Source organism: Erinaceus europaeus, chromosome 4 (genome assembly GCF_950295315.1).
Source record: "Erinaceus europaeus chromosome 4, mEriEur2.1, whole genome shotgun sequence".
Taxonomy (NCBI): Eukaryota; Metazoa; Chordata; class Mammalia; order Eulipotyphla; family Erinaceidae; genus Erinaceus; species Erinaceus europaeus.
Window position 1 is genome coordinate 45,706,663 of NC_080165.1, and position 27,672 is coordinate 45,734,334.

Below are 27,672 nucleotides of genomic sequence, written 5' to 3' on the forward strand. Positions count from 1 at the left end.
GAATTCCTAGAAAGATATACCCTTCCAAAACTGAACCAAGAAGAACTACAAAACCTAAATGCACCAATCACAGACAAAGAAATCGAAACAGTTATTAAGAATCTTCCCAACAACAAAAGTCCTGGACCAGATGGCTTCACAAATGAATTCTACAAAACCTTCAGGAAACAGCAAATACCTATACTTCTAAAGCTCTTCCACAAGATCGAAGAAATAGGAAGAAACACTCCCTTCTACCTTCTATGAAGCCAACATCACCCTGATACCAAAAGCAGACAGGAACACAACAAAAAAGGAAAACTGCAGACCAATATCTCTGATGATACCAAAATATTAAACAAGATCTTGGCCAACCTGATACAGCAGTATATCAAAAAGATTGTTCATCACCACCAAGTGGGATTTATCCCAGGAATGTGGGGCTGGGAGGTGGCACACTTGATGGAGTGCACATGTAGTACACAAGGACCCAAGTCCCCACTGGCAGGGGGAAAGCTTCATGAGTGGTGAAGCAGGTGTTCCTCTGTCTCTTTCCCTATTTCCCCCTTCCCCCTCAATTTCTGATCGTTTCTATCCAATAAATAAATAAAAAAATAATTAAAAAATATTTATTTATTTTTAATCCCCTTTTGTTGTCATTGTTTTTATTGTTGTAGTTATTATTGTTGTTATTGTTGGATAGGACAGAGAGAAATGGAGAGAGGAGGGGAAGACAGAGAGGGGGAGAGACAGACACCTGCAGACCTGCTTCACCGCGTGTGAATTGACTCCTCTGCAGGTGGGGAGCCAGGGCTCACTGGGATCCTTAAGCCGGTCCTTGTGCTTTGCACCACGTACGCTTAACTCACTGCACTACCGCCCGACTCCCAAAAATAATAATTTTAAAAAGAATTAAGCATATTTTATTTTAAATGATGACAGACCATTCCTCAAAATTTATTGCAATGGAGACGATGTTATATTTAGTGGATGTACAATATCCTTAAATATCTAGCAATATCAACTGAATTATATTTAAGTAGCAATATACACTTTTTTATAAGCAATACCAACAAAGGAAATAAGCCAATGTCAATTTTATGTACCCTTAATTTGATTATATAATCTCATTCCTTGAATTTACCTTACACTCAACTCTTAGGGATTTCTCTACAAGCTTGGCTGAGGACACTGGGTGATGCCTGCTTTTTGTTGTTGTTTTTTCTTCTTTTTTTTTTAAAAAAATATTTATTTATTTATTATTAGATATACACAGAGAGAAACTTAGAGGGGAGGGATAAGTAGAGAGGGGAAAGAGACAGAGAGATACATGCAGTCCTGCCTCACCACTTGTGAAGTTTTCCCCCTGCAGGAAGGGACCAGGGGCTTGAACCTAGGACTGTGCAGTCTGTAATATGTGTGTTTAACCAGGTGTTCCGCCAGCTGGCCCCTTGGTATTTGCTTTTATTAAGGCTGATTTGTTTGGTGATTTTCTCTGCTTAGTCTTTTTTATAAGTACACATTATGTTTTATAGCTATGGGTTAAAATTTAGTGGAAAATATAGAATTTGACTGGCTAAGGATCCCAGTTTGAGGCCCTGGCTCCCCACCTGCAGGGGAGTCGCTTCAAGTGTCTTTCTTCCCCTCCTCTCTTGATTTCTCTCTATCCTATACAGCAACAATGATAGCAATGACAACAATAATAACAACAACAACAATGACGATAAACAACAAGGGCAACAAAAAAGAAGACAAAAAATAAAATATAGAATTAAGATGGATTATAGGAATTTATGTTTATTCAAAAGTAATTAAAAATAGAATGTCTAATAAATCAAATCTTAAATAATTATTTAATATAGCATGCCGGTGACAAATGGATTAGATTGAGAGGAGAAAATGGGAATACTTATTATGGTCCATGTGAAGAGTAATGAAAGTGGTTTGACACAGAACTGAGAAGAATCTGAAATACAAATCATGAGAGCATAATGTTCATCACATTTTCTTTAGAATTTCTCAAGTTCACTTTTTAAAAAGAAAACAAAAAAATCTGTGACACAGTGGATCAGTGGGAATCCTCTCTGAAGAGTCATGAAAACAGGTCACAAAGACTTAAATTTTTTTTTTTAATTTATTGTATGCAGACAGCCAGAAATCAAGAGGAAAGGGGGTGATAGAGAGGGAGAGAGACAGAGAGACACCTATAGCACTGCTTCACCACTTGCAAAGCTTTCTCCCTGCAGGTGAAGATGAGGGTCTCGAACCCAAGTCCTTTCACATTGTAACGTGTGTTCAACCAGGAGTGCCACTACCCAGTCCCCAAGTCACAAAGACTTTATGCAAGATATTAAAAAAATTTTTTTCCTGGTCTCATGAGTAGAAAATAAATGTTGCATTTAGAAAACTCGAACAAGGTAAAGGCTGTAGGCTCTTTAGAGCAATAAATAATAACTAATTGGTGAAATCTGTGATGGCCCACATATGATAAAAAAATACCTAAGAGGAATCTCTAGGTTTCTCTTAATGTTCAGATAAGAAAGCACAAAATTTAATTAGCATTTAAGCAGAAAAGAGGAACAAAAAGAGAAATCAAAGAGATTGAGAGAAAGCATCCAGTATTTGTCTTTCCTCACTCTCTCTTTGATTTGTCTTGGTCTCTCATTTTCTTTACAGTTTTTGACTTCAAGACCACTTAGTGGTTATCAGAAGGGAAGGGGGAGCAGAATAGGTAGGTAAATCAAATAAAAGGAGACAACAGTATATGGTGAAGCACAGAATTGGGGTTTTAATGGTAAACTTAACATAGTAAATATACATGTTATTTTTAAATGATGCATATGTGAAACTTACACACTTTTAGAATTCAATGTTACTTCAATGCAAATAGACAAAAAATAAAATGCTGTTTATAAATAATTTGCTTAAATATGCTTCTTAACAGGGGATACAGGATTTAATTCTATAAGAAAGAGGGAGAGACTGAGATGATACATTTATGTCTCTCCAAGATGGGAAACTTTGGCTTTCTATTATTTTGAAAGGATGCCAGCATGATGAGAAACTGTTCCTGTGTGACTGCCTTGTAAATCATCATTTCCCGAATAAGAAAATCATGTGAAAAAATGACTCTTCAAACTCAAAAAAAAAAAAAAAATCAACGGGACTGGATAGTGGTGCACCTGGTTGAGTGCACATGTTACAACGTGCAAGGACCCAGGTTTGAGCCCCCCGCCTCCACCTGGAGAGGGACAGCTTTTTGAGTAGTGAAGCAGGGCTGCAGGTGTTTCTCTATCTTTCTCCCTCTCCTCTCTCCCTCCCCTTTTGACTTCTGACTGTCTCTATCCAACAAATAAAGATAATTAAAAAATTAAGAAAAATAAAAAATTAAGTGAAGTCATTATTGATCAATATTTACTATAGTTAGCATCAATTACAGATAAGTAAGCTGTGATAGTTTAAGTGAACTGCATATGCACTTTGAATTCATTAGGGACTCATAGAGAGAACCAAATGCATTTATAAGCACTTTTTTATGAGATTCATTTTCTGTTTTAAATAATTCCAATATTTTAGTTGTATCTTAGTTTTAATGATGTATACTTTGTCTTGTCTATGTTTTGCTGTCAAGCTGGGAAAATATGAAGTCTCATATTGTATCCTTGTTCCTATAGAAAAGTATAATCCAATTTATGACTTTCCAAGAGGAATTCACACACATTCAACCACTGAATATCCAGCCAAAGAAAAAGACAGGACTCCTGTTGTTTGAGTCATTTAAATCCAATTTGTGTGCTGTGCTGCCCATTATTCTGGGTAGAGAATCCATCTGGATGGAGATGGGATTAAAGCCTGAAGTTCTTTTGCACTGTCACTTCTGTGGTTCTAAATGCAAAATCACCAGCTTCAGAGGGCTGACACTGGACACTCACAACAATTTCACAGCCTCAAGAAAGTACTCTCTTTCGCCGTTTTACGTGAAACTCTGCACAGGGAAGAATCCATCTAATTGGAATATTTTTTTCAACAGCATTTAAATATCAGGCCATCTGGATCTTCCCAACCCATGTGAATTAAATCAGCACATTCTCCCCAGAACCTATATTCTATAATCATTGAATGCCCGAGCTACATCTGTCATCCAAATCTGGTTGTTATCATTTCTCATCATTAGCTCTACACATCCAGAAGTGAACCATTCTGTGGTAGCCTCAAAGGCATTCGTTTTTGTAGGAGGTTTCAAAAGAGAAATGGTAGCTCTGAAATGAATTTTACAAATGTCATATAGCCTGTTCTTCCTCTAATATTCTCTTTCCACATACCCATAAGGTCAATTCTAATATGGCTTACATTTTATCAGTTCTATCTTCAACTGATATCTCAATCCAAACCAAAGATACTGCCAAACAGTAAGTACCTATTTTTTTGGTAAAAGATACCAGCGTAACTAGGAAAAAAATACCACTTTCCTCTAGTTTCTTTATGTACTACTAGAATTGATTGATTCAGCTTTTATTTCTCAGACAAATCAAAAGTGATCAGGAACCCAAATATCTTCTTATCAAACATGCCATCAAATAAAATACAGTGAGACCACAATATGTAATAAAAGTAAAGATACATCATCAACTCTAAAGATCCTTAAAGTCTTTAGGTTCTTACTAAGGGGTAAAAATATGTACAGAAAAAGCCAGAGAATATTCCTAAAATGATACAGAAGTTATGTTTTTTTAAATACTTTTTTCTTTTTTTAAAATTTTTTAAAAATTATCTTCATTTACTGGATAGAGACAGCCAGAAATTGAGAGAATGTGGGGAAATAGAGAGGGAGAGAGATAGAGAGACACCTGCAGCCTTGCTTCACCACTTGCAAAGTTTTCCCCCTGCAGGTGGGGATGGGGGGCTTGAACTCAGGTCCTTGCACATTGTGACATGTGTTCTCAACCAGGTGAGCCACCCCCTAGAAATTATGTTTTGATAGGCACTACTATGGAAGTGCTGAGGAAGTTCAATGCTATAAAGGGGTCACCAGAAGACACAGTTAATTTCTTCCTTAATAGATTAATGTGGGTAGGAAAGTTTGAAAAGTGGTTGTGGTGAAGGCAGAGGTATGACTGATGACAATTAACACTACACAGACTCTATTTTTTCCCAAAGTATGTTCTTATACAATTGAGATACATTGATAGATACAGAAATGCAAGTGCCATGACTGTTGTACACTAGACATCCAATAAATATTTGGCTGAAAATATTAGCCTGCAGAAGTAAATGAATGGAGTTGAGGAAAATCATGAAAGCTGGAGTATGTAAGGTGAAAAAGGTCTAACAAAGATCTGAAGCAAGCATTCTCAGGCAAATGTATCTAATAAATGATTCCTGATATGGAAACTGCAATCCTCACAACAGCTAATCCACCCAAACCTGACAAGAGCTTTTTTTCTGTTTTGTTTATGAAAAGAAGTAATCACCAAAGAAGTACATTCTTGAGGTGTCAGTCTCTAGAAACTTTAAAAAAATTAAGTTGCAGGAAGGAAGTGATGTAGAGAGCAGAGGTGTGTGTATGTGTGTGTGTTTCTTCTATCAGTGGGAAATGTATCTCCTTTAACATAAGCTGCCATCAGTAAATTATCTCTTGTTTGAGTCAGGAGATGTAAAATAATGAGTTTAGATTTTCACTATTTTGGCAGTGTCTGCTGGCTCACATTCAAAATTTGTGTTTTAAAATCTCTGGAAGGCGTAGTGCATTTCAATTAGGGTATGCAGTAGTTTGTCTTCTAAAAACTATTATGTAAAATTTATTTTGGATTATTTATAATTTTAGTACTTAGGGAAGGGCTTGCATTTTTAATTAAGAGCTAAATATACAAATTAAAAGTACTGCACAGAGAAGCTTTAAACCCATCTTTCACTAGTCAGTGCATATAAACACTAATATCAAATGATGGTTTGGTCATGTGATCCATCCTCCAGCACATACAAATATAGAACATGACCATAAAAAGTAACGGACCATGCCCTCTGCTAAGTAATTTATGACAGCAGATCCAGATTGGAATGTCAGCTGGAATTACCTTCTCCTTGTCTGCTATTTTCGCATATACAGCTTTGCACAGAAGATAGAAGCTGTGTCCTGCACGGAGAACTCAAGTTAAGGCTTCAGAAATGCTGAACCAGTAGCAAATAGAAAACAAAGCTCAAGGGAGTTGGGCTGTAGTACAGTGGGCTAAGCGCAGGTGGCGCAAAGCACAAAGACCGGCATAAGGATCCCGGTTTGAGCCCCGGCTCCCCACCTGCAGGGGAGTCGCTTCACAGGCGGTGAAGCAGGTCTGCAGGTGTCTATCTTTCTCTCCTCCTCTCTGTCTTCCCCTCCTCTCTCCATTTCTCTCTGTCCTATCCAACAACAACAACAACAATAATAACTACAACAATAAAAAACAACAACAACAAGGGCAACAAAAGGGAACAAATAAATAAAATAAAAATAAAAAAAAAGAAATCAAAGCTCAAATTTGGCTTTTAAGAAGACTTGTTGAATGATTCCATAAGCGCTTATGGAATTAATTTCTTTATTCAAGCCACAAGAGGTACTTGCAACCCTTCCCCCCCTTTTTTTAAAATAATTAGATTTATGGTGACTAGCAAGCAAATATTTAGTTCCACAGTGAGAATGATAAATAGTTGATCATTCTTTTATTAAAAATACACAGTGAGTCCAACATTTGAACAAACAGAGAATGAAAAATTCCCTCATTATATACAAGGCTCTGGTCTTTATGTAGAATTTGCCATGAAGGCAGTCTGGAATTGTAACCAATTCAGTGAGATAGTTGGTAAAACAAAGGATATTATCCTTCTTTATTAACCTTTACCCTTCCAATAATCTCCCAAATCCCTTGTGTATGATAACCACCTCACTTCCTTTGGGCAGCTATTCATTATCTAATTCAAGTCTTACACAAAGAGAGATGACCTAATGTGTCTTATCAGATTAAATCATAATAAAAAAAAAAGTCACCATGAGTGATGTCCAACAGGAAAGGATCTTAGTAAATTCTTTCTGCCTCTATAGTCCTGGATTTCTAAATAGTTATAAAGCTACCAACTCATGGTCACAGCCCACAAGCTCATTTGCAGCTTTATGCTGCTAAAGCAAACAGTCTGGGCAGAAGAATGGTAGAATTACCCTCCTTTCTGATTATTTCCTCCTCTGCATCCTGATGAACACATGATTAGCTTTCCTGTCGGGACTCAGCACTGACTGGGTAGCTTCAGGCTGTGAACTCAAGTAGACTCTGATTATATCACAGGAACTTCCTTCCTTCCCTGATGCTTTATTATTACTTAAACCAGTCTTTGCATTCATCCTTGGTATGGTAGCCAGGGTGTAATTACCAAGCTAATTTTCTCACCATGAAAAGGTTCATATTAAAAGCAAAGCTTCTTCTCATCTCACTTTCCCACCTATGATATGAAATGCCAGCCCAAAAGCTGCTGGTTACAAAACAGCAAACAGCTTTACCTATTCTTCATAGACAATATTTTTAAAATAAATTTTATTATTATTATTATTATTACCTCCAGGGTTATTGCTGGGGCTCGATGCCTGCACTATGAATCCACTGCTCCTGGAGGCTATTTTTCCCTTTTGTTGCCATTGTTGTTTATCGTTGTTGTTGGATAAGACAGAGAGAAATCAAGAGAGGAGGGGAAGACAGACTGGGGGAGATTTCTCTAATAAAAAGTGATATGAGACATCTTTTTAATTAATTAATTAATTAATTAATTAAAGAAAGGAGACATTAACAAAATCATAGGATGGGGGGTACAACTCCACACAATTCCCACCACCCAATCTCCATATCCCACCCCCTCTCCCCTGATAGCTTTCCCACTCTCTATCCCTCTGGGAGTATGGACCCAGGGTCATTATGGGGTGCAGAAGGTGGAAGGTCTGGCTTTTATAATTGCTTCCCCACTGAACATGGGCGTTGACAGGTCAATTCATACTCCCAGCCTGTCTCTCTTTCCCTAGGGGGCAGGGCAGAACAAATTGGTGGGGTCATCCCAGCTTTATTTGAGAAAAATAGACACTTGCATACCTGCTTCACCACTTGTGAAGCCACCCCCTGCAGGTGAAGAGTGGGGGGCTGAGCTGGGATCTTTGCTCTGGCCCCTGCACGTCGTATCATGTGCACTTAACCTGCTGCACTACCACCCAGCCCCCCCGCCCCCAAATATTTTTTTAATTGAATAAAGACAGAGGGAAATTGGTAGGGAAAGGGGAGATAGAGGAGAGAGAGAGACATCTACAGTATTGCTTTACCACATATGAAGTTTCCCCCCTGTAGGTGGAGTCCGGGGGCTTGCACCTGGGTCCTTGTGCACTATAACATGTGTGTTCTATTGGATGAGCCACCACTCAGCCCCCATAGACAGTATTTTGGTAGATATTTCAGATGGGTTTAAGCCTACTGGCTTCTCTAGAATTAAAGAGAATTAAAAGCATCTATTTTGGGTACTTTCAATTTGGTGGGGAAGAGAACCAGCTCATTTAACAATCTCAACAAGAGGCAAAACTGATGCATATTTGTCAATTGAGAACATGGAATGAATTTGGAGAAAGCCATAAAACAAGTCACTCATCCTGAAACACATTAAATCCAGACCACCTGGAAATACTCAACTATGTAAGTGAAGAAATGATAGAGTATAAAAACTTTTTTTTTTTTTTTGCTTTTTTAGCTTTTTAAATTTTCAAGATAAATATAGAATTATATATTTAAAAATACATTACAGGGAGTTGGGTGGTAGTGCAGCAGGCTGAGGTAGGTGGCGCAAAGTTCAAGGACTGGCTTAAGGATCCCGGTTCGAGCCCCTAGCTCCCCACCTGCAGGGAAGTCTCTTCACAAGCAATGAAGCAGATCTTCAGGTGTCTATTTTTCTCTCCCCCTCTCTGTCTTCCCCTCTTCTCTCTATTTCTCTTTGTCCTATCCAACAATGACAACAACAATAACTACAACAATAAAACAAGGACAACAAAAGAGAATAAATAAATATAAAAATACATTACAGTGCTTGCTTAGCACATGTAATTAACCACACTTACTCAAAAGAACATTTTCTGAATGCCTTTATATTAAGGAAAAAAGTTTTATAGCAGTATTTTAAAGTCTATTTCACATTAGGGTCAGAATTACTTATTGCATTATGTTATTTGTCACATGCCCCCTAACACTAGAACAAGCAGCCCTAAACATGGCCAAATCTTTCAAGAAGATTCAGCAACTTTGACTGAGTAAAGATGTGACATTTTCTGGGCATGGACTTAGGGAACACTTGGAAATTTGGCTTCACTCATTAGTTTGCTTTTTCTTTACAATTTCCAGACCAGCCATTAGTACCACCTAATTTACCCAAGGCATACTTTGAGATCAAAGTTACATGACTATTTCATTTGGCATTCATTGGACAATAATTCTGACATTGTATAGTTATTGTGAAAAACTGCAGAAGTGAAAAAGCATGATCTCACTATAATGAAAAGAGACCAAGTCGGGCCGGGTGGTGGCGCACTTGGTTGAGCGCACATGTGACAGTGAGCAAGGACCCGGGTTCGAGCTCCCGTTCCCCACCTGCAAAGCTCTGCGAGTGGTGAAGCAGTGCTGCAGGTGTCTCTCTGTCTCTCCTTCTCTATCACCCCTCCCCTTGAGTTTTGGCTGTCTATATCCAATAAATAAAAATAAAGATAATTTTTAAAAAGACCAACTATTTGTGGGTATATGCATCTATAAGTATATCTTTATGTATCTCTTTATGCACCTAAGTACAATAAAAACATTCAGCTGTTAGGTTTGCAAATTTTCTTGTCTTTCTCCAGATAACTACTTGGGTATTAACTGGAGAAAACCCACACCAGTGTTTATAAAGACAATATATTCTTGCTGAAATAAGTCTTATTGCAGTCAAGCCAAACTACACACTCCATAGGTTGGTTAGATTCTCACCAAGTATGTGGCTTCTTCCTTTCAGGTATACAGGTTGATTAAATTTCCCCACCTTCTTTGCAGCTAGGAATGACTAGAAGACTGAATGAAATTGTTTCTGATATATGCTACTTCTACGACTGGACTCTAGAGCCTCCCTAAGAATGATACTGCATTTTCTTTACCAATTCAAAGGCCACAGACCCAGAGAAGTTGGAGATGGCAAGATGGAAGAACCCTGGGCCCCTGAATGACCATGACTTTCAGCCAAAAACACCATAGTGACTTAAACAACAACAAAAATATCCATTTTGTTAAGCCTCTGAAATCTAGAGACTTTGACTGAAGTGGTTGGACTACTCTAAGTGAAACTGAACATTTTTTACTCAGTTTCTGATGCTAGTATGCTTTTATTGTTAAAACTCTGAAACAGGGAGTCGGGCAGTGGCGCAGCGGGTTAAGCGCACGTGGCGCAAATCGCCAGGACCTGCGTAAGGATCCCAGTTCAAGCCCCCGGCTCCCCACCTGCAGGGGAGTCGCTTCACAAGCGGTGAAGCAGGTCTGCAGGTGTCTGTCTTTCTCTCCTCCTCTCTGTCTTCCCCTCCTCTCTCCATTTCTCTCTGTCCTATCCAAAAACAACGACATTAATAACCACAACAATGTTAAACAACAAGGGCAACAAAAAGGAAAATAAATAAATAAATAAATAAAACTCTGAAATAACTACCTGAGTAAGAAACCATTACTTTCCCTTTATCTTTTAAATGCATGTGATTTTTTTTAAAAGAATCATCTTTATTTATTGGCTAGAGACAGTTAGAAATTGAGAGGGTGGGGGAGATAGAGAAGGAGCGAGAAAGAGAGACACCTGCAATACTGCTTCACTACTTGCAAAGCTTTCCCCCTGCAGGTGGGGACTGGGAGCTCAAGTCCGGGTCCTTGTGCACTGTAACATATACTCTCAACCAGGTGCACCATCACTTGGCGCCCTCACTTTATTTTTAAAAGTCTATCCTTTTCTCTCTCTCTTTCTTTTTCTATTGAGAGAGAGAGAGATACAAGAGAACAACTCCACCATTTATGATGTTTTATTTGTTTTTGTTTTTCTGGTTTTATGCAGTGTAGGGGATTAAACATAAGGTCTCATGCACACAAGGTATGTGCTCTACAGTGGACTAGCTCACTAGTCCTATTATTCTTATTTTGAGGAAGATGGGCCGAGATTGGGGCAGCTTGGAACGTTCCTACTCATGACCACAGAATGTGAGCTCAGATCTACAGGGATGCAGAGGTCACATAGGCTCCTAAGCTGAATATGGACCCCAGATCACATCAGATCGGTGGGGTTTATAGTCAATAATATTTATATACCTTTCCCATATTTGGGAGCTACTCTCCACCCTGATGCAGTTTTCTGGTCCTTTTTCCAGCCATGACATCATCTCCCCAGACAATAACTTGGATCCACCGGCATATCAGATTTCAGGCTCAGGGGCAAAAAGAAAAAGGAAAACAAAAAGCAAAACAAAACAAAAACAAACAGAAAACTAGTATAGCCACAGGTCCTTTGGAATTTAATCAAAATAGGCCTACTAACTATCTACAGAATGGAGATCCTCCCAACTCTTCATCTGCACTACTCCAGACTTTAGATTCATGATTAGTCAACAATTTGTTTGGCTTTGTATGCTAACTCTCTTTTCAGCCACCAGATTCCAGATGCTAGCAGGATGTGACCAGACTTCCCTGGACAGACAACCCCACCAATGTGTTCTGGAGCTCCAATTCCCCAGAGCCCCACCCTACTAGGGAAAGAGAGAGGCAGACTGCGAGTATGGATCGACCAGTCAATGCCCATGTTCAGTGGGGAAGCAATTACAGAAGCCAGACCTACCTTCTGCATCCCACAATGACCTTGGGTCCATACTCCCGGAGGGTTAAAAAATAGGAAAGCTATCAGGGGAGGGGATGGGATACGGAGTTCTGGTGGTGGGAATTGTGTGGAGTTGTACCCCTCTTATCCTATGGTTTTGTCAGTATTTCCTTTTTATAAATAAATACATAAATAATAATAAAAGAAAACAACTTCTGGCCAAGATGGTTGAGGAGTAGTAGTGCTTGTTTTTATTCATTGCCACTACAACAGAAACTATAACATATATAGAAAGGCCAGCACAGAAGTAAGCTTGGAGCTCAGATAAACTAGCAATAACAACAACAGTAGCAACAACAACATCCAGAACCTAAATGATAAGGGTATAGAAACTTTCACAGTAAAGGTAAAGATTCTTGGCCACCTTTGTAAACTAATGAACAGTTTTCTGAAATGTAAAATCACTAATAATTGGGTTCTGTCATGCCTAAGTAATTAGCTGAAGTACTAAAGTTACTGCCACCAGAGTTCCTTGCTTTTTGTAAGATGGACAAATTAGATCATTACTCTATGCGGTGAAAAATCCTTACTGAGTGCTATTGACCAAAGAAAGCACTGTGCTGGAGCATGCCTGTCATTTAGATAGGGGAATGGCCAGTAGGAGTCTTTTGTCTTCCTTCCCTTTCTTGTTTTGCAGATTGCATAAACTATGAAAACACACACACACACACAAAAGTTTTATTTTACTTTTTATGTTTTTTAAAAAATTTTTTTTTTTTTATTAAACCATGCCCACTCCCATTACAACTTCTGGGTGTCAATCTTTATTTTCCTTTCTCTCTCTGATAATGGAAACAAGGTCTGATGTTCTCAGGTGTTCCTTCCCTTCTCAGTATGGGGGCAAAACAAACGTTACTGGTCATAAAGCTTACAGGATCTGGTAGAATTAGTTTCAGGCTGCCCTGGTCATCTTCTCCTAGTAATCCTGGCTCTGTTTAAAAAATAAGTTTTAGGTGTATGACCCATGCACAGGAAAGCATCATTTCCCTTCAAAATGCAAACTCAAAAAACTGAAGGAGGAGGAGGAGTTTGAAGAAATTCTTCTGACAAGAAAAAACAGTTAGGTTTCCTAGTCTTTTCAATACAGTAAAGTCCATTGGGCAGCCAGTAAAAATAAATTTCCATTTCTCCAGAAATCAGAAATTTAGGGCTAAGTTTTGCTCTGTGTACACATATGTATACACACACATACAAACACACACACACACACATACACACACACACACTGCATAGCAGCATCAGAAATATTGGGGGAAATATGCAAAGTGTACATAGGAGGGAAGGAGAATGAATGTGGTAGTTAGGGCAACACAAATGTGTTTTTCTCCATTATGCTGGTGCTTCCCATCTGCCTGAAATTGCCAGTAATAAAAATCATGGGGCTTGGTGGGAGACCTCCTGAAAACCCCACAATGAAAGTCTTCCATGGGGGTGATGACCAATCTGAGCTTCAGAAACATCAAGACTGTATCTTCTAGCTCAGGTCAGAGTTTTGGGTCAGCCAGAATTATGATTACTACAGATCATATATTCATGGGATTCTTGGGGGGTTTGGTGTCAAGAAAAAAATGGTAGTAGTGGGAAAAATTAAAGATCATGTTTTACAACTCATTATATCATTTTTTATAAATTTACTTATTTATTTATTATTGGATATATATATATATATATAGAGAGAGAGAGAAATTGAGAGGGGAGAGCGACATAGGGAGAGAGGCAGAGAGACATCTGCAACCCTGCTTCACCACTCGTGAATTTTTCCCCTCGCAGGTGGGGTCCAGGGGCTTGAAGCTGGTTCCTTGCACACTGCAATTTGTGCGCTTAACCAGGTGTGCCACTGCTTGGCCCCCAACTTGTTTTATCTACCCATTGAGACATCTATGTAAACTTTCTCAATGCTAAAAACACTTTATCACCCATTCCTATTCAATCACACTTTCTATAGCTTTTATTTAGAAATGTAATTTATATAAATGATTATGTAGGATGATTCTTACTATGTATAGTCTGTGAAAAGGCTTTTCAATGGTGAATGAATCCAGGTCTGGATCTTGGGGTCAGGTCACTAATGTGCCAGTGAATTTCATTTTTAGTGTTTGCAAATTTTAAATAACGTAAATTATATATTCCCTATACAAACTTATTGTAAACGTGTCTAAACAGTTGAGTGTGCCAGGGCTCAGTGACAATTCTATACTTATAGAATGGGGACTGCTTGGTCATTTTTCAAGTGAGAATACCTTTATCAATAGGGAAATGAAAGACTTGATAAATTGTCACTAAATTTCCTAGTCAATTATATTAATATATTAAAAAAGGACTAGGTTATTTTATTGTCTAAAGATTTTTTTTATTTATAAAAAGGAAACGTTGATAAAACCATAGGATAAGAGGGGTACAACTTAGCACAATTCCCACCACCAGAGCTCCGTATCCCCTCCCCTCCCCTCATAGCTTTCCTATTCTTTAACCCTTTGGGAGTATGGACCCAGGGTCATTGTGGGTTGCAGAAGGTGAAGGTCTGACTTCTGTAATTGCTTCCCCATTGAACATGAGTGTTGACTGGTCGGTCCATACTCCCAGTCTGCCTCTCTCTTTCCCTAGTAGGGTGGGGCTCTGGGGAAGCAGAGCTCCAGGATACATTGGAAGATATTTTTATAGATTATAACAAGGGGAGAAAAGTCTGAGATATTTTGCCATTGTTTTATAGCTTGCTTTATGTCATCAATGTTGTGTTATATTCCTGAAAGAAGTGCTTCAGAGGTACATGGTGTTGATGAGCCACTAGTAGAACATGAGATCATTCCCAGACATTTTCCTTTAGAGAAAGTGCCCTTTTCTCTCACCTGATCATGTGTGTGTGTGTGTGTGTGTGTGTGTTATTATTTTCTAATATCTTCAGAGATAATTTGGAGAGCTAAGATAGGGTCAACTTGTGAAGATCACTGCATGCCAAGGTTCAAATTTTTTGAAAAATCACCCTAAGTCCTTAAGCAAAGGGATTTCATGACCAAGAACAGTATAAGTTAAGCAGGCCAATTTAATATTAGAGTAAAAGCTATATAGTGAAATGAAAGAAAAACAGAGAACTGTTCCAATAGCCTAGTACTAACATGATGAGAGCTTGAATTCTGGTGGGAACAGTTGACAGGTGAAGGATGAATCACAGAAATTAGGAGAAAACTGTTGAAAGTACTTGTTGACAGATTTAACTATGGGGATGAAGGAGTTAAAAATTTCTAAACCTAGAGGACTATGGAAATGTATTGTTTCATTAACCAAAAGAGGAATAGTTGGGAGGAAGGGGGGCTAACATTAAATGTTTATTTTAATGTATGAAAATACTTGGATAAAGTAAAAGTGGCTGAGTTCTATTAAAAATAAAGTTTGTGGGTTGGCAAAATAACACACACACACACACACACACAGAACATGAGATCATTCAGTGAGTCATGATGAGCCTTTCTTCTTCTCCCTGCCCCATCCCTACTTTCTTCCTGTCTTTCTTTCTTTTTTGAGCGGGAGGTATATTAAACTGACTTACTTTTTTTTTTTTTAATTCAGCATCACTCTATCTCAAATATGTCCACAGAACTTAATTTCCACAAATAAAATGAGCTTAGCATTGTCAGCTAGTCCAAGCTTGGGCTTTCTCTCTTCAGAGTCAACTTGCTTATGGATATTTTACCCGTTGAAAATTTAAGTCAAATAGGCTTTTTTTTTTTTTTTTTTTTTTAGGCAGAGGAGTAAATGAATAGAGTAATGTTTTATATTTAGCCATCCTCCCTAGCCTCCATTTCAATGTCACAAAGTTTAATGAAGAGAATAGGGAAGCTGCCCTGATCTGAACTCAACACTTTGGAGCAAGTCTTTCTCCCTTTCCCTTTCTTTCCCTTTCTTTCTTTCTTTCTTTCTTTCTTTCTTTCTTTCTTTCTTTCTTTCCTTCTCTTTCTTTCTTTCCTTCTCTTCCTTCCTTTCTCTCTCTCTTTCTTTTTCTTTCTTCCTTCCTTCCTTCCTTTCTCCCTCCCTCCCTCCCTTCTTCCTTTCCTCCCTCCCTTTCCTCATTCTTTCCTTTTTTATCTTTCTTTTTGAAGAATTATAGCAATAGAATGGAGTAGAATTACAAAACAAGGCACATGGTAAGGATAAATCTATTTGTGAAGATGAGTGGAAAAACAACAGTCCCAATTTCTATGGGTCATGGTTAGAAAATCCAATAGCTTTACATATTTTATTTTATTTATTTATTTTTTCACCAGAGTACTTGTTAGCTCTGGCTTATGGTGATCTGGGGATTGAATTTGGGATCTTTGGTGCCTCAGGCATGAAAGTCTTCTGTGCATAACCATTATGTATCTGAGAACTTTATATTGGAGAATGCAAAAAAAAAATTCCTACTGTAAAATGATAAAGAACATTTGAAATGAATAACTTCATCCCATTATACAGTCAGCAAGGAGAGAATGCATTATGTTGGACCTTTGGTAGAAGGAATAGACTGACTCACAGTATGTCAGTAGTATGGAATGATGGTTTTGGGGCCTGGGTTTAGAGGATGGGAAATAGACATGGTCTGAGAAATGAGAAAGAGCCCAACTACCCACCACTTTGCTCTTAACATTATTTTATTTATTACTATTTTTCTTTTTTCTCACTGAAGCTTCTTTGCTCGGGGTTGAGTCCCCCCCACCCCCCACATTTCCAACCCCAGGGAACCAGAAACAGAAATAGAGAGACAGAAAGACACCACAGCACTAAAGCTTCCTTAAGTATAGTGGGAGCTCAGTTCAAACACGAGTCTTGGGTGTGACAAAGCAAGTGTAATTACAGAATCCAGACCTTCCACCTTCTACAACCCACAATGACCCTGGGTCCATGCTCCCAGAGGGATAGAGAATGGGAAAGCTATCAGGGGAGGGGGTGGGATATGGAGACTGGGTGGTGGGAATTGTGTGGAGTTGTACCCCTCCTACCCTATGGTTTTGTTAATTTATCCTTTCTTAAATAAAAAAAAAAAAAAAGAGAAAAAAATAAATAAAGTTTACTCTCAGATTTACATGGCAATGTAATTATAGATTAGAAGTTGGTATAGTCATTATACTTGTAATACTGTTGCATTTTGCACCAAAATTTAACATTTCTAAGTAATTTCAACCTAAGAAAACTTAATCCATATTCATGGTAGCACAGAAAGGGGAGGGGACTTTGCTTAAAGGTTCATGAAGAAGTGTGATGTTTTGAGAAGTAGAATAAAAAACGTGGGCATTGCCTAGTAGCTTTTTTCCTCTCTTCTCCCTCCCCTCCTAATACCTTTTTAAAAAGCAGAATTTTGGACCATGTTTCAAACCCTATGAATTAAAAACTGCACTGATGCTTCCTATGTGATCCACAATGCATTTGAGAAAACGTATCAAAGCCTTAAAAAAAAAAACACCTTAGCCTATCAAAGCTACTTAAAAAATAGGACTTAATTTGGTCTAGTCAAGTTCATACATAGAATTCATATATTATAGATGTGAACTGATTTTAATCACAAAGCAGCATAAAATATGAGGTAAAGAGTAGTAGTAAACACTTCCTTGACTATAAAATGGTGGTAGACTATTAAAAAACAATAGGCATAAATTGACCTCTTACACTGGCTACGCAATTGCTAGACTATGAATTTGGGGGGGCTGGGTGGTGGCATACCTGGTTGTGAATACGTTACAATGTGCAAGGACCCAGATTGGAGCCCCCAGTCCCCATTTGCAGGGGGAAAGCTTTGCAGTGGTAAGGCAGTGTTGCAGGTGTCTCTCTGTCTCTACCCCTCTTTCTCTCTGCCCCCCACCCCTTCCCTCTCGATTTCTGTTTGTCTCTATTCAATAAATAAATAAAGGTAAATTAATGAAAATGAATGTGGTGATAAAGGGTTATGGAGATAGAAGAAATGTTCCATATCATGACTTAGAGACAGACCACGATATTATTAATTTTCAAGATATCTCTCAAAGTAACTGGGTCTGTTGCTCTCATGTTTTCTATGCTGTACTGCCTCTTCCTTGGACATCTTGAGGGGTAGTAGCTCAGAATACAGTCTTACCTCTTGGGGCTGTTGGTACTGAGAGGCCATCAATAAGAAAACCCTCTGGGCCTGGAAAGCACTGTGCACCATTTCTGCCTGGGAACAAAGAGGAAGAGGGTCATGTAAATGCTTCATCTCTAAATCAATAGTTACCATATGATTCAGTATTTCCACTTATAGGTATACACCTAAGAAAAATGAAAACATAGCCCCACACCTGTAAATGAACGTTCACAGAAGGATTACTCATAAGGTTAAGAATTAGAACCAATCAAAACTCCTATCCTCTGATGAATAGATAAAACAAAATGTAATGCAGATTATACAGCAGAATGTTATTTAGTAACAAAAAGAAATGGAGTGTTGATAGATGATAAACCTATGTTAACTGTACAAATATGATCCTAAATAAGCCACCAATAAAAGAACACAGCTGTAGGATTCCATTTAAATGAAATGCACAAATTAAGCAAACCTATAGAGACAAAGTATAATGGATTAGTGATTACCAGGTTTTTGTTTTTTTTTCTTTTTTACCAGAGCATTGCCCAGCTCTGATTTATGGTGGTGCTGGGGGATTGAACCTGGGACTTTTGAGCCTCAGGCATGAGAGTCTCTTTGCATACCCATTATGTTATCTACTCTTGCCTACCCATGGGTTTTTCTATGGATTATCAAAGTGTTCTAAAATTAGACTGTGTTGATTTCACAACAGTGAGTATACTAAAAGTCACTGAATTATATACTTCAAAAGAGTAGGTGCTATGATATGTGAATTATAGTTCAATAAAGCAACAAAAATATTTGATTCCTGAAGTTTACAAAGATGATCTCTTCTGTCCTCTTTCACAGTGTATCAAAAATCTGTTCTGTGCCTTCTAGTGGAGTCCCTTATTTCATTTCCATTAAAAACATACTCACAGACAGCTAGCAGCTTTTAGAGTTATCTATTAAGAGTTCTGGAAAATCCCTCCCTTCTTTTTCTCCCTCCGACCCTCTCCCCCTTTCTTTTGTCATCATCAGTTCTCCCAGTTCCATGATGACTTTTTCAGTAGAGAGAAACACAGACAAAGGGGGAGGGGTGAAGGTGTGAGTGAGAGACCACAACATGGAAGCTTCTTCCAGTGCAGTGAGGGTTGGGTTTGAAGCCGGGTTGCACATATGGCAAAGCATAGTTTATCTAAGTGAACTGTTTTGCTGACCCTGGAAGAGATCTCATTGTGAGCTGGATTCAATTTCACAAAAGAATGTTTTATAGGCAGGGTTGCATTCAAACACATGGTGTCATGTTTTCTTACTCCAACCTAGCCAATCTTAACTGGTCTTTAGATCTTCTAAATTAAGGAGATTACAGAAAGGTGCCAAGGCTAAAATAAGCCCAAATATCTATGTCACATATAATTAGTTATTTTGGCATGCTTCTCTAGCTTTTATGAAAATTCAGTTGTTTTATAAGGAAATTCTAATAATCAACATTATTTTTTTAATTTAGAGTTATAGTGATTAATGTTTAAACAAAATGCCCCACAACCTAGTAATAATATTAATACTTAGCATTAGATTAACATCACGCTGCACTTTTTAAAAAATTTATTTATAAAAAGGAAACATTGACAAAACCATAGGATAAGAGGGGTACAATTTCACACAGTTTCCACTACCAGACCTCCGTATCCCATCCCCTCCCCTGATAGCTTTCCTATTCTCTATCCCTCTGGGAGTATGGACCCAAGGTCATTGTGGGATGCAGAAAGTGGAAGATCTGGCTTCTGTAATTGCTTCCCCGCTGAACATGGGCATTGACAGGTCGATCCATATTCTCAACCTGTCTCTCTCTTTCCCTAGTGGGGAAGGGCTCTGGGGAATCGGAGCTCCAAGGCACATTGGTGGGGTTGTCTGTCCAGGGAAGTCTGGTCACATCCTGCTAGCATCTGGAACCTGGTGGCTGAAAAGAGAGTTAACATACAAAGCCAAACTGTTAAACAATCATGGACCTAAAGGCTGGAAGAGTGCAGATGAAATGTTGAAGGGGTCCTCCATTTTGTAGATAGCTAGTAGGCATATTTTAGTTATATTTCAAAGGGCCAGTAGCTATACTAGTGACTAGTGGTTTTTTTTTTTTTTGTTTTTTTTTTTGCCTGAGCCTGAAATCTGGTATGCAGGTGGATCCAAGTTATTGTCTTGGGAGATGATGCCATGGTTGGGAGAAGGACCAGAAAGCTGGATCAAGGAAGAGAGTATCTTCCTAATATGGGAAAGGGATGTAAATATTGTTGACTATAAACCCCATCGATTTGATGTGATCTGGCACCTTTTAAAGTATCCTTGCAGAAATACTTTTATTTAATTATTAAAATTTTTCATTTTAATAAGAGAGATATGAGAGAAAGACACACACACACACACACACACACACACAGATACACCAGAAAACTGCACATATTTGGCATATGGTGGTGCTGGGGTTTGAACCTGGGACCTCAGAGCCTCAGCATGAGAGCCTTTTGCATAATCATTATGTTGTCTCCCCACCCTGCAGAAAGACTTTTATAAATGGGGCCCCGCCATACATACACAAAAACAACATACTAGCTTTTTAGGTGAAAAATACAAAGTTTAATAAGAGTTGAGTAGTAGAGATGGAAAAATTAATTGGTAAACTTCAAATAAGGATGTATGTATTATAACAGTGATTATGTTCTAAATTAGCACTGCACAATAAAATATCATAACATTTTAAGTGATTAGAATATGCTTAGAAACTCAGGAGGTATAGTGGTAGAGTGGATAAAAGACTTGGACCCTCAAGCATGAACAGAGATCCTGGCATCACATATGCCAGTATCTGGCATCACATATGCCAGAGTGATACTTTGGTTATTTTTTCTTCCTCCTTTCTACCTTACTCCCTCATAAATTAGTATTTTTAAGAAGAGTAATTATATACTCATATTTTAATCAATATGATAGAATTTTAGATAAAATTAATTCTTTTCTGGAAAAGATGAAAATATAAAGTAAATTTTCACTTCTTTCAGTATCTGGTTCCTTATCTCTCCTATCTTAAATGTATTTTTCTGTTTTTCAAATAATAGCTTTCACAGTCTATTTGTAGCATTAATTTCCATAGCTGTCTAGAGATAGTTCTATATGCAAACACACCTAGTGGTTTTCATCAGTCATTTTATCATTATATCTCCACTGAAAATATTTAATTTAATGTATTTTTATTAGCAATGTAATAACAGTTCACAAAATTATAAGATCACAGGGCACAGTTCCACTCCACGCTCACCCTTATACCCCATAACCAATATAACTCCCACAATCTAAGACAGTTTGGCTAGTTTTTTTCCCCCCAATGTGTTTCCGTGACTTTGGTTAGTGCAGTAAGTAAGGAGGTACAAGATAGCTACTATATGGCTTCACTCATTACTTCTTCACTTTTGCATAATTTTCTTTTGTTATTATTTTTTAACTAGTTAGACATCTATTATTTACTATGTTCTTCAAAAGGTCTTAAGGTTGCACTCGTTCTTGAGATTTAAACAAGTATTCTTGTTGTCTTAATATCTCAATAACGTTTTGAATGGATATAACATCCTGAATCTCCTTCCTGCTCCACTAAAAAGCTTTTTTTATTATCATTATTTATTTGATAGATACAGAAATTGAGAGGGAAGGGGGAGATAAAAAGGAAGAGAGACCTGCTGCAACACAGCTTCACCACTTGCAAAGCTTTTCCCCTGCAGGTAGGAACCGGAGGCTCAAACCTGGGTCCTTGTGCATTGTAATATGTGCACTCAATCAGATGTGTCAGCAGCTGGCCTCCTTCCCTCTCCATTTTTCAGACAGCATGGCACTAAATGTTGAAAAGGAGTCTCTGATGTTTGCTTTCTCTCTCTCTCTCTCTCTCTCTCTCTCTCTCTCTCTCTCTCTCCCCCTTGTGGCAAGCTGATGCCCTGGTTTTGACACCTGAGGAATTATGTCTCTTATCAAGTTAATAGCTTAACTAAGATATGTTTAGCTTTCCAATATTCTCTATTATATTTCCTGGAATAGATTTGTTCCTTTATTCATGTCTGGGAACTTTTCTTTTGTCTTTCAGTGTATCCTCTGTTTCATTTGTTAGCAGTTCTATTCAGAGACTCCACTTATTAGCCTCAATTGTATAACATTTGAATGCCTTCATAGCTTTTAGAGTCTCTCTCTACATCTCCCTTGTCTGTTACCTGTACTCATTGTGATTATATGACTATTTCCCTCTATTGTTAGTAAACATATCTTCAAGAATCTCTTATATGTACAATGCTACTATCAATCATTTGTTTTTTAATAATTTTTTAAATATTTCTATACATTTATTATTGGACAGGGTCAAAGAGAAATTGAGAAGGGAGAGGGAAATAGAGAGGGAAAGATACAGAGAGACACCTGCAGACCTGCTTCACTACTCACGAAACTTTCCCCCTGCAGGTGGGGGACCAGGGGCTTGAACCTGGATCCTTGTGCACTCAACCAGGTGCACCACCACCTGGCCCCTTGTTTTTTATTTGTTAGATTTTTATTTTACATTTTCACTTCATTCTTATTAGTTACTTTGTTTTAAGCTACTTAAATACACTTTTACTCTAATTTCTAAGAGTATAAGTTATACTTTTATAAAACATTGTGAGGAATCTGTTTCTGTCCCTAAAGTTTTATTTGTTTTGAGAGTTAGTCTAGGTCTTTCCTTCTGCATACTAAGGTTCTGTCTGACACAACATTTGTAGCCACCACTTAGGTGATTTATTAAGCCTTTTGCTAGTACCCTCTAGTCAATATTCAATCAATATTGAAGATCAGTTAATTTTTTCTTTCAGGCAACAGTTTTGAGAAATAAATGTTTTGTATTCAATCTTCTGTTCTAGGGCCTGATGGAAAGAATATAGACTGGAGTTCAGTGGAGATGAGGTCCATTCTTTATCTGAGAATGTGGGTGCTATTCATTCCTCTGGGTATATGTTAAATTATCTAAACCAGTTCTCACCCCATCTATTTGGAACGTGGTAATCCTTTCGATTTTAGGTTACTTGTCTGATTCACAACCTATACATGAAGTCTTCATGTCCTCAGAGGGAAACAGCCCTAAGGCTTTCCTTTTCCTATTTCATAGTTTTCTCTTTTTACTACCTCCAACTGAGGAGCAGGAGTAGAATTAGGAACCAAAAAGCTACTCAGCAACCAGTTATTAAATGTATCATTTTATATATATTTTTTGTTTGACTACTGTGTGTGTGTGTGTGTCCCTCCCCTCCCCTTATTTGTAGGGAGAGGTAATTCTGATTTTGTTTCATTCGGTCATACATTATATTCTTTTATAATTATTGATTTCACCTTATACCTCCAATTTGTTAGCTTCACATTTGCTTGGGAGAATTTTCTATCATCTTGAATAATGATCAACATCTCTGATAGGTAGGTTAGGACCAGATTAATAATTTTAGTTACTATTAACTTTAATTTAAATAATTAATTTAATAATTAATACTTTTCAGAAACAAACAGCAAGGATAGAATTAGGTTAATGTAACTCCAGAGTCAATGTCAATAGTTTTCTGAACTTGAAAGGTGAATTTGTAAAGCTACTTTTTGTCACCTTGTTTTATTAGTACATTTTGATATCTGACGCATTTTCCTCAGGGATATTTACTGATATAAATTCTTTAATTTTTTTCTTAGTTGATGTGACTTCTTTTAACTAAAAAGAAAATTCTTGAAATAAATTCAACATTTGTAAACTAAAACTCAGAAATTTAATTCTTATAACTTAATTAAGTTTTATAAATGTTTAAATGAGGGTATAATTTCCACTCTGGAGCACACCATCTCCTCTTTCGTTGTTCCGGTAGCATGATTACTTGAATTACAATGCTTAAAATGTCAGATTTCAGGTATCCCCCAGGGAGAAATAGAGGATTTTCAAGTTTTATTACCTGGGAGATGATAATGACCCTATGAATGTGAAACTGAAACTGTGGGGTTGTTTATTCACTTATCAAAACATGCATTTTTAGGGGCTCAAAAGAATTTCCATATGTTTCTAATGGTATAATTTTCAAAAGAAGACTATGTAATACAACTTTCAACAGCTTGACTGTAGGTAAAATAACAGCACATCTCTGAGAAATGATAATATGGAGGTATAGTCTTCATTCATCACAAGCCTCGCAGTGTCTGAATTATAGTTGCTGTGGGAACAGTGACTCTGGAACTTCCTGACTTCTGTAGTTAAAACTGCAGCTGAGAGGTGGAAATAACAATATTTCTGTATGGATCCCAAGATAAATACTATCATTAGCCATTTTCACTTTCCCTAGAAACAGCATTTTGTCTGTTGCTAATAGAGCAATTTTCTGATGGACTCAATTATCAAGGATGGTCAGTCTCATTAATTAATCTCTTTTTCCAGATGAACTTTCACTCAACAATAGGGGTGGATGTTAGAGTGCAGAATGGCAGAATATCTGGGTATCTGCTTTCAACTTTTGCTTATATAGACACATTCTTCTAAGAATTTAACCACCCACTTTTTCCAGCTTCATGGAACTTTGGGTATGATTATAGATGCTATACTACACATTTTTAAAATATTTATTTATTCCCTTTTTGTTGCCCTTGTTGTTTTATTGTTGTGGTTATTATTGTTGTCTGTCTTCGTTGTTGGATAGGACAGAGAGAAATGGAGAGAGGAAGGGAAGACAGAGAGGGGGAGAGAAAGACACCTGCAGACCTGCTTCACTGTGTGTGAAGCAACTCCCCTGCAGGTGGGGAGCCGGGGGCTCGAATCGGGATCCTTATGCCAGTCCTTGCGCTTTGCGCCACGTGTGCTTAACCCACTGCCCTTCTACACATTTTTTTAAAAAAAAACTTTGTTTATTAATGAGAGACGAAGAGAGAGCAAACCAGTACATGACTCTGTCATACAGTCATAAATGGTACCAAAAATTTAACTCAAGACTTTACACACTTTTATTTTCTATTTATTATTTTTTTTACTTGTGATCAATAGTGGATCGCAAGACTGTAAGATTATATAAAGTGGGAGTGGGAGGTAGCGCAGCAAGTAAAGCACAGGTGGCATAAAGCACAAGGATGGGATTAAAGATTACATAAACTACACTTATTTTTAACCTTATTAGTCCACCATTAAAACTATTTTTTAAAAAAATTTACATTGAGATATTCTAATTCACCTCCTTTTAGCTTCTGGAAAGTTCTGCGAGTCTCTTCACTCAGAGAATAGATGAATTAGAAGCTACTGAACCTGCTGAGTTCTGAGAACTTGAAAGGGAGAATTTAGCTCACTCAGACAGTGCAAAAGCTTCTGAAAGAAAAACCCAATCGTAGGGATTTTCACTAATGACAAGTAATTGAGGATTTTTGCTGAGTCTGTCATCACACATGTGAGGGCTCAGAGAGTCTCAGTGACCTCTGTGGGTATACACATACATCTATCTGCCTGTGAGCACCCGTGTGCAGAGAAGAGGGTAGATTTGGTAAGAGTCATGGTAGGGCATTTTGTTTGAACTTTATGTTATCACGTAAGAAGCTGAGGTTCTAAGTTGATGAACCTTTTATAGAGTAGATGAATTGAGTAATTAGCTTAAAGCAAACAGACACCAGCTAAAGATTATTTCTTTCTGTCATTTCTCTTGGAAGAAGGCTCTTTGGGGAAGTCAATTAGTTTCCGAACACTCATCAAGTTTTGCACCATTTTATCAGGCTGTGAAGTATCAGGTGCATGACAAAATGAATATTTGCAACTGGAGGAAAAGCCACAGGCAAGATATGAGGGTGGGGGATGCAAAGAGTATCCATCAGGTATGCCTGTGTTAAACAGCACCCCCAGATCTTGTGAAAAAGCAGTATCTCTTGGGAACCGGAGAGGAAAAGGAATAGGATATTGGTTATCTGCTTACTAGGTGCCATTTGATGGGTCCTGGGAAGGTTACTGTCAATTCTATTAACATATACCTTCCCCAGTTAGTCTGTCAATACCCCCATATTTTACAATTAGAGATACTGTACTTTCTACCTTAAAGGAAAAGTTCCTTGAGTTTCAGGCACTGAAGAGGTAAAAAAAAAAAAAAAAAAAATTGAGTCAACAGATAAAAGCAGGAGCAGTGGGAGGGGCGGAGCCAAGATGTCAACTTGGTAGCAGCTGCTGGTGTGAGCTCCAACAATAACTGCTGGAAAGGGTAGGGTTAAGTAGCCTTTAGCAGGATGGTGAATAAGGGGTCCTAAAGGTGACACCAAGGAAGTGACTATAGCTCAATTTGGCTTAGAAAACAGAGAAAAAAGAAAGGAAATTTTCTGATTATTTCCGAAGTGCATCTCTCTCCCCTCCCCCATAACCAGACGCCAGGGCCTGGAGAGCTGCTACTAGCAGGCTCCCCGCTGAGCTTTCTTCTTTACTAAGATTTATGGCTCACCAGGGGTGTCATTCCAACCCTTTTCCTTTCTGAGAGCCAATCAGGAGCCTTCCAAGCTGCAGACTGACTGTTAGGGGTTTTTTGACTCTGTTCTATTTTATTATTACTGTTATATACACGTGTGTCCCTTTCCCCCCCTCCTTCAGGTTGACCAAAATTAACTTTTTGTGTATTTTCCATTGCTAGGTGACTGGGTATCCTATCCATTGTTAAAGGAACTTTTTCACTCTACCTACTTCCTCTATCTACTCTCCCCCTTCTTCCTCCTCCTATTTAATTAAAAAAAGAAAAAAAAAATCCTCTTTCCTTTCACTGCTCTTTTTTTCTTTCTTTTTCTCATTCTTGTCTTCCTTTCTTCCTTCCTCCTTCTTTGGCTTTCTGAATTCACTAATACTCATCTGTGAATTATTTTGGGAAAGAAATCTGACTCAGAGTGGACTCTCTTTGTGTGTGTCTCTTCTCTACTTCCCTTTCTCCTTTTGCTACCCCTAGAATTTACAGTGGACAGGAGATTTACATACTTGTACTCTTTCTTTTTCATTTGGATTTGGTTGATATTTTTTCTTGGACTGGAGGCATTGTTTGGCTAACTGGTATTGGTTAAACTGCTTCAATTCTTCAGTTACTATTGTAAATTCTGAGGTTGGTTGATTGCATTTGTTATAAAGGTATTTAGTATAGCATGGCTTATACTCAAAACACAACAACTTAAGAACAACAGAACATAAAAATAAAAAACACATCAATAAAAAAAGAATGGTTAAACCAAGAGTAAATAAAATTGCTACTACAATGAATGAAGACAAGAGCCCAGAAGAAACTACAAATCAGTCAGAGGTAACCATAGATAAGGAAACTATATCAAATTGAAAAACTTCTGCACAGCCAAAGAAACTATCACACAAACAAAGAGACCCCTCACAGAATGGGAGAAGATCTTCACATGCCATACATCAGACAAGAGACTAATCACCAAAATATACAAAGAGCTCAGCAAACTTAGCACCAAAAAAGCAGATGACCCCATCCAAAAATGGGCAGAGGATATGAACAAGAAATTCACTTTAGAGGAGTTCCAAAAGGCTAACAAACATATGAAAAACTGTTCCAGGTCACTGATTGTCAGAGAAATGCAAATAAAGACAACATTGAAATACCACTTCACTCCTGTGAGAATGGCATACATCAAAAAGGACAGCAGCAACAAATGCTGGAGAGGCTGTGGGGACAGAGGAA

General features: G+C 37.9%; 1 protein-coding gene and 1 non-coding gene across 2 annotated transcripts in view; both read right to left on the minus strand.

Moving 5' to 3' along the window:
* Positions 1–27,672, minus strand: part of CAP2 (cyclase associated actin cytoskeleton regulatory protein 2) — a 210,965-nt gene that overhangs the window by 121,614 nt on the left and 61,679 nt on the right. Inside the window, 1 exon segment of the mRNA XM_007539275.3 lies at positions 17,981–18,058. Coding sequence (XP_007539337.2) covers positions 17,981–18,058 — 78 coding nt within the window.
* LOC132538513 (small nucleolar RNA SNORA36 family) lies at positions 15,629–15,762 on the minus strand. The gene has a single exon (XR_009549867.1). It is a non-coding gene; the product is annotated as a small nucleolar RNA SNORA36 family (small nucleolar RNA).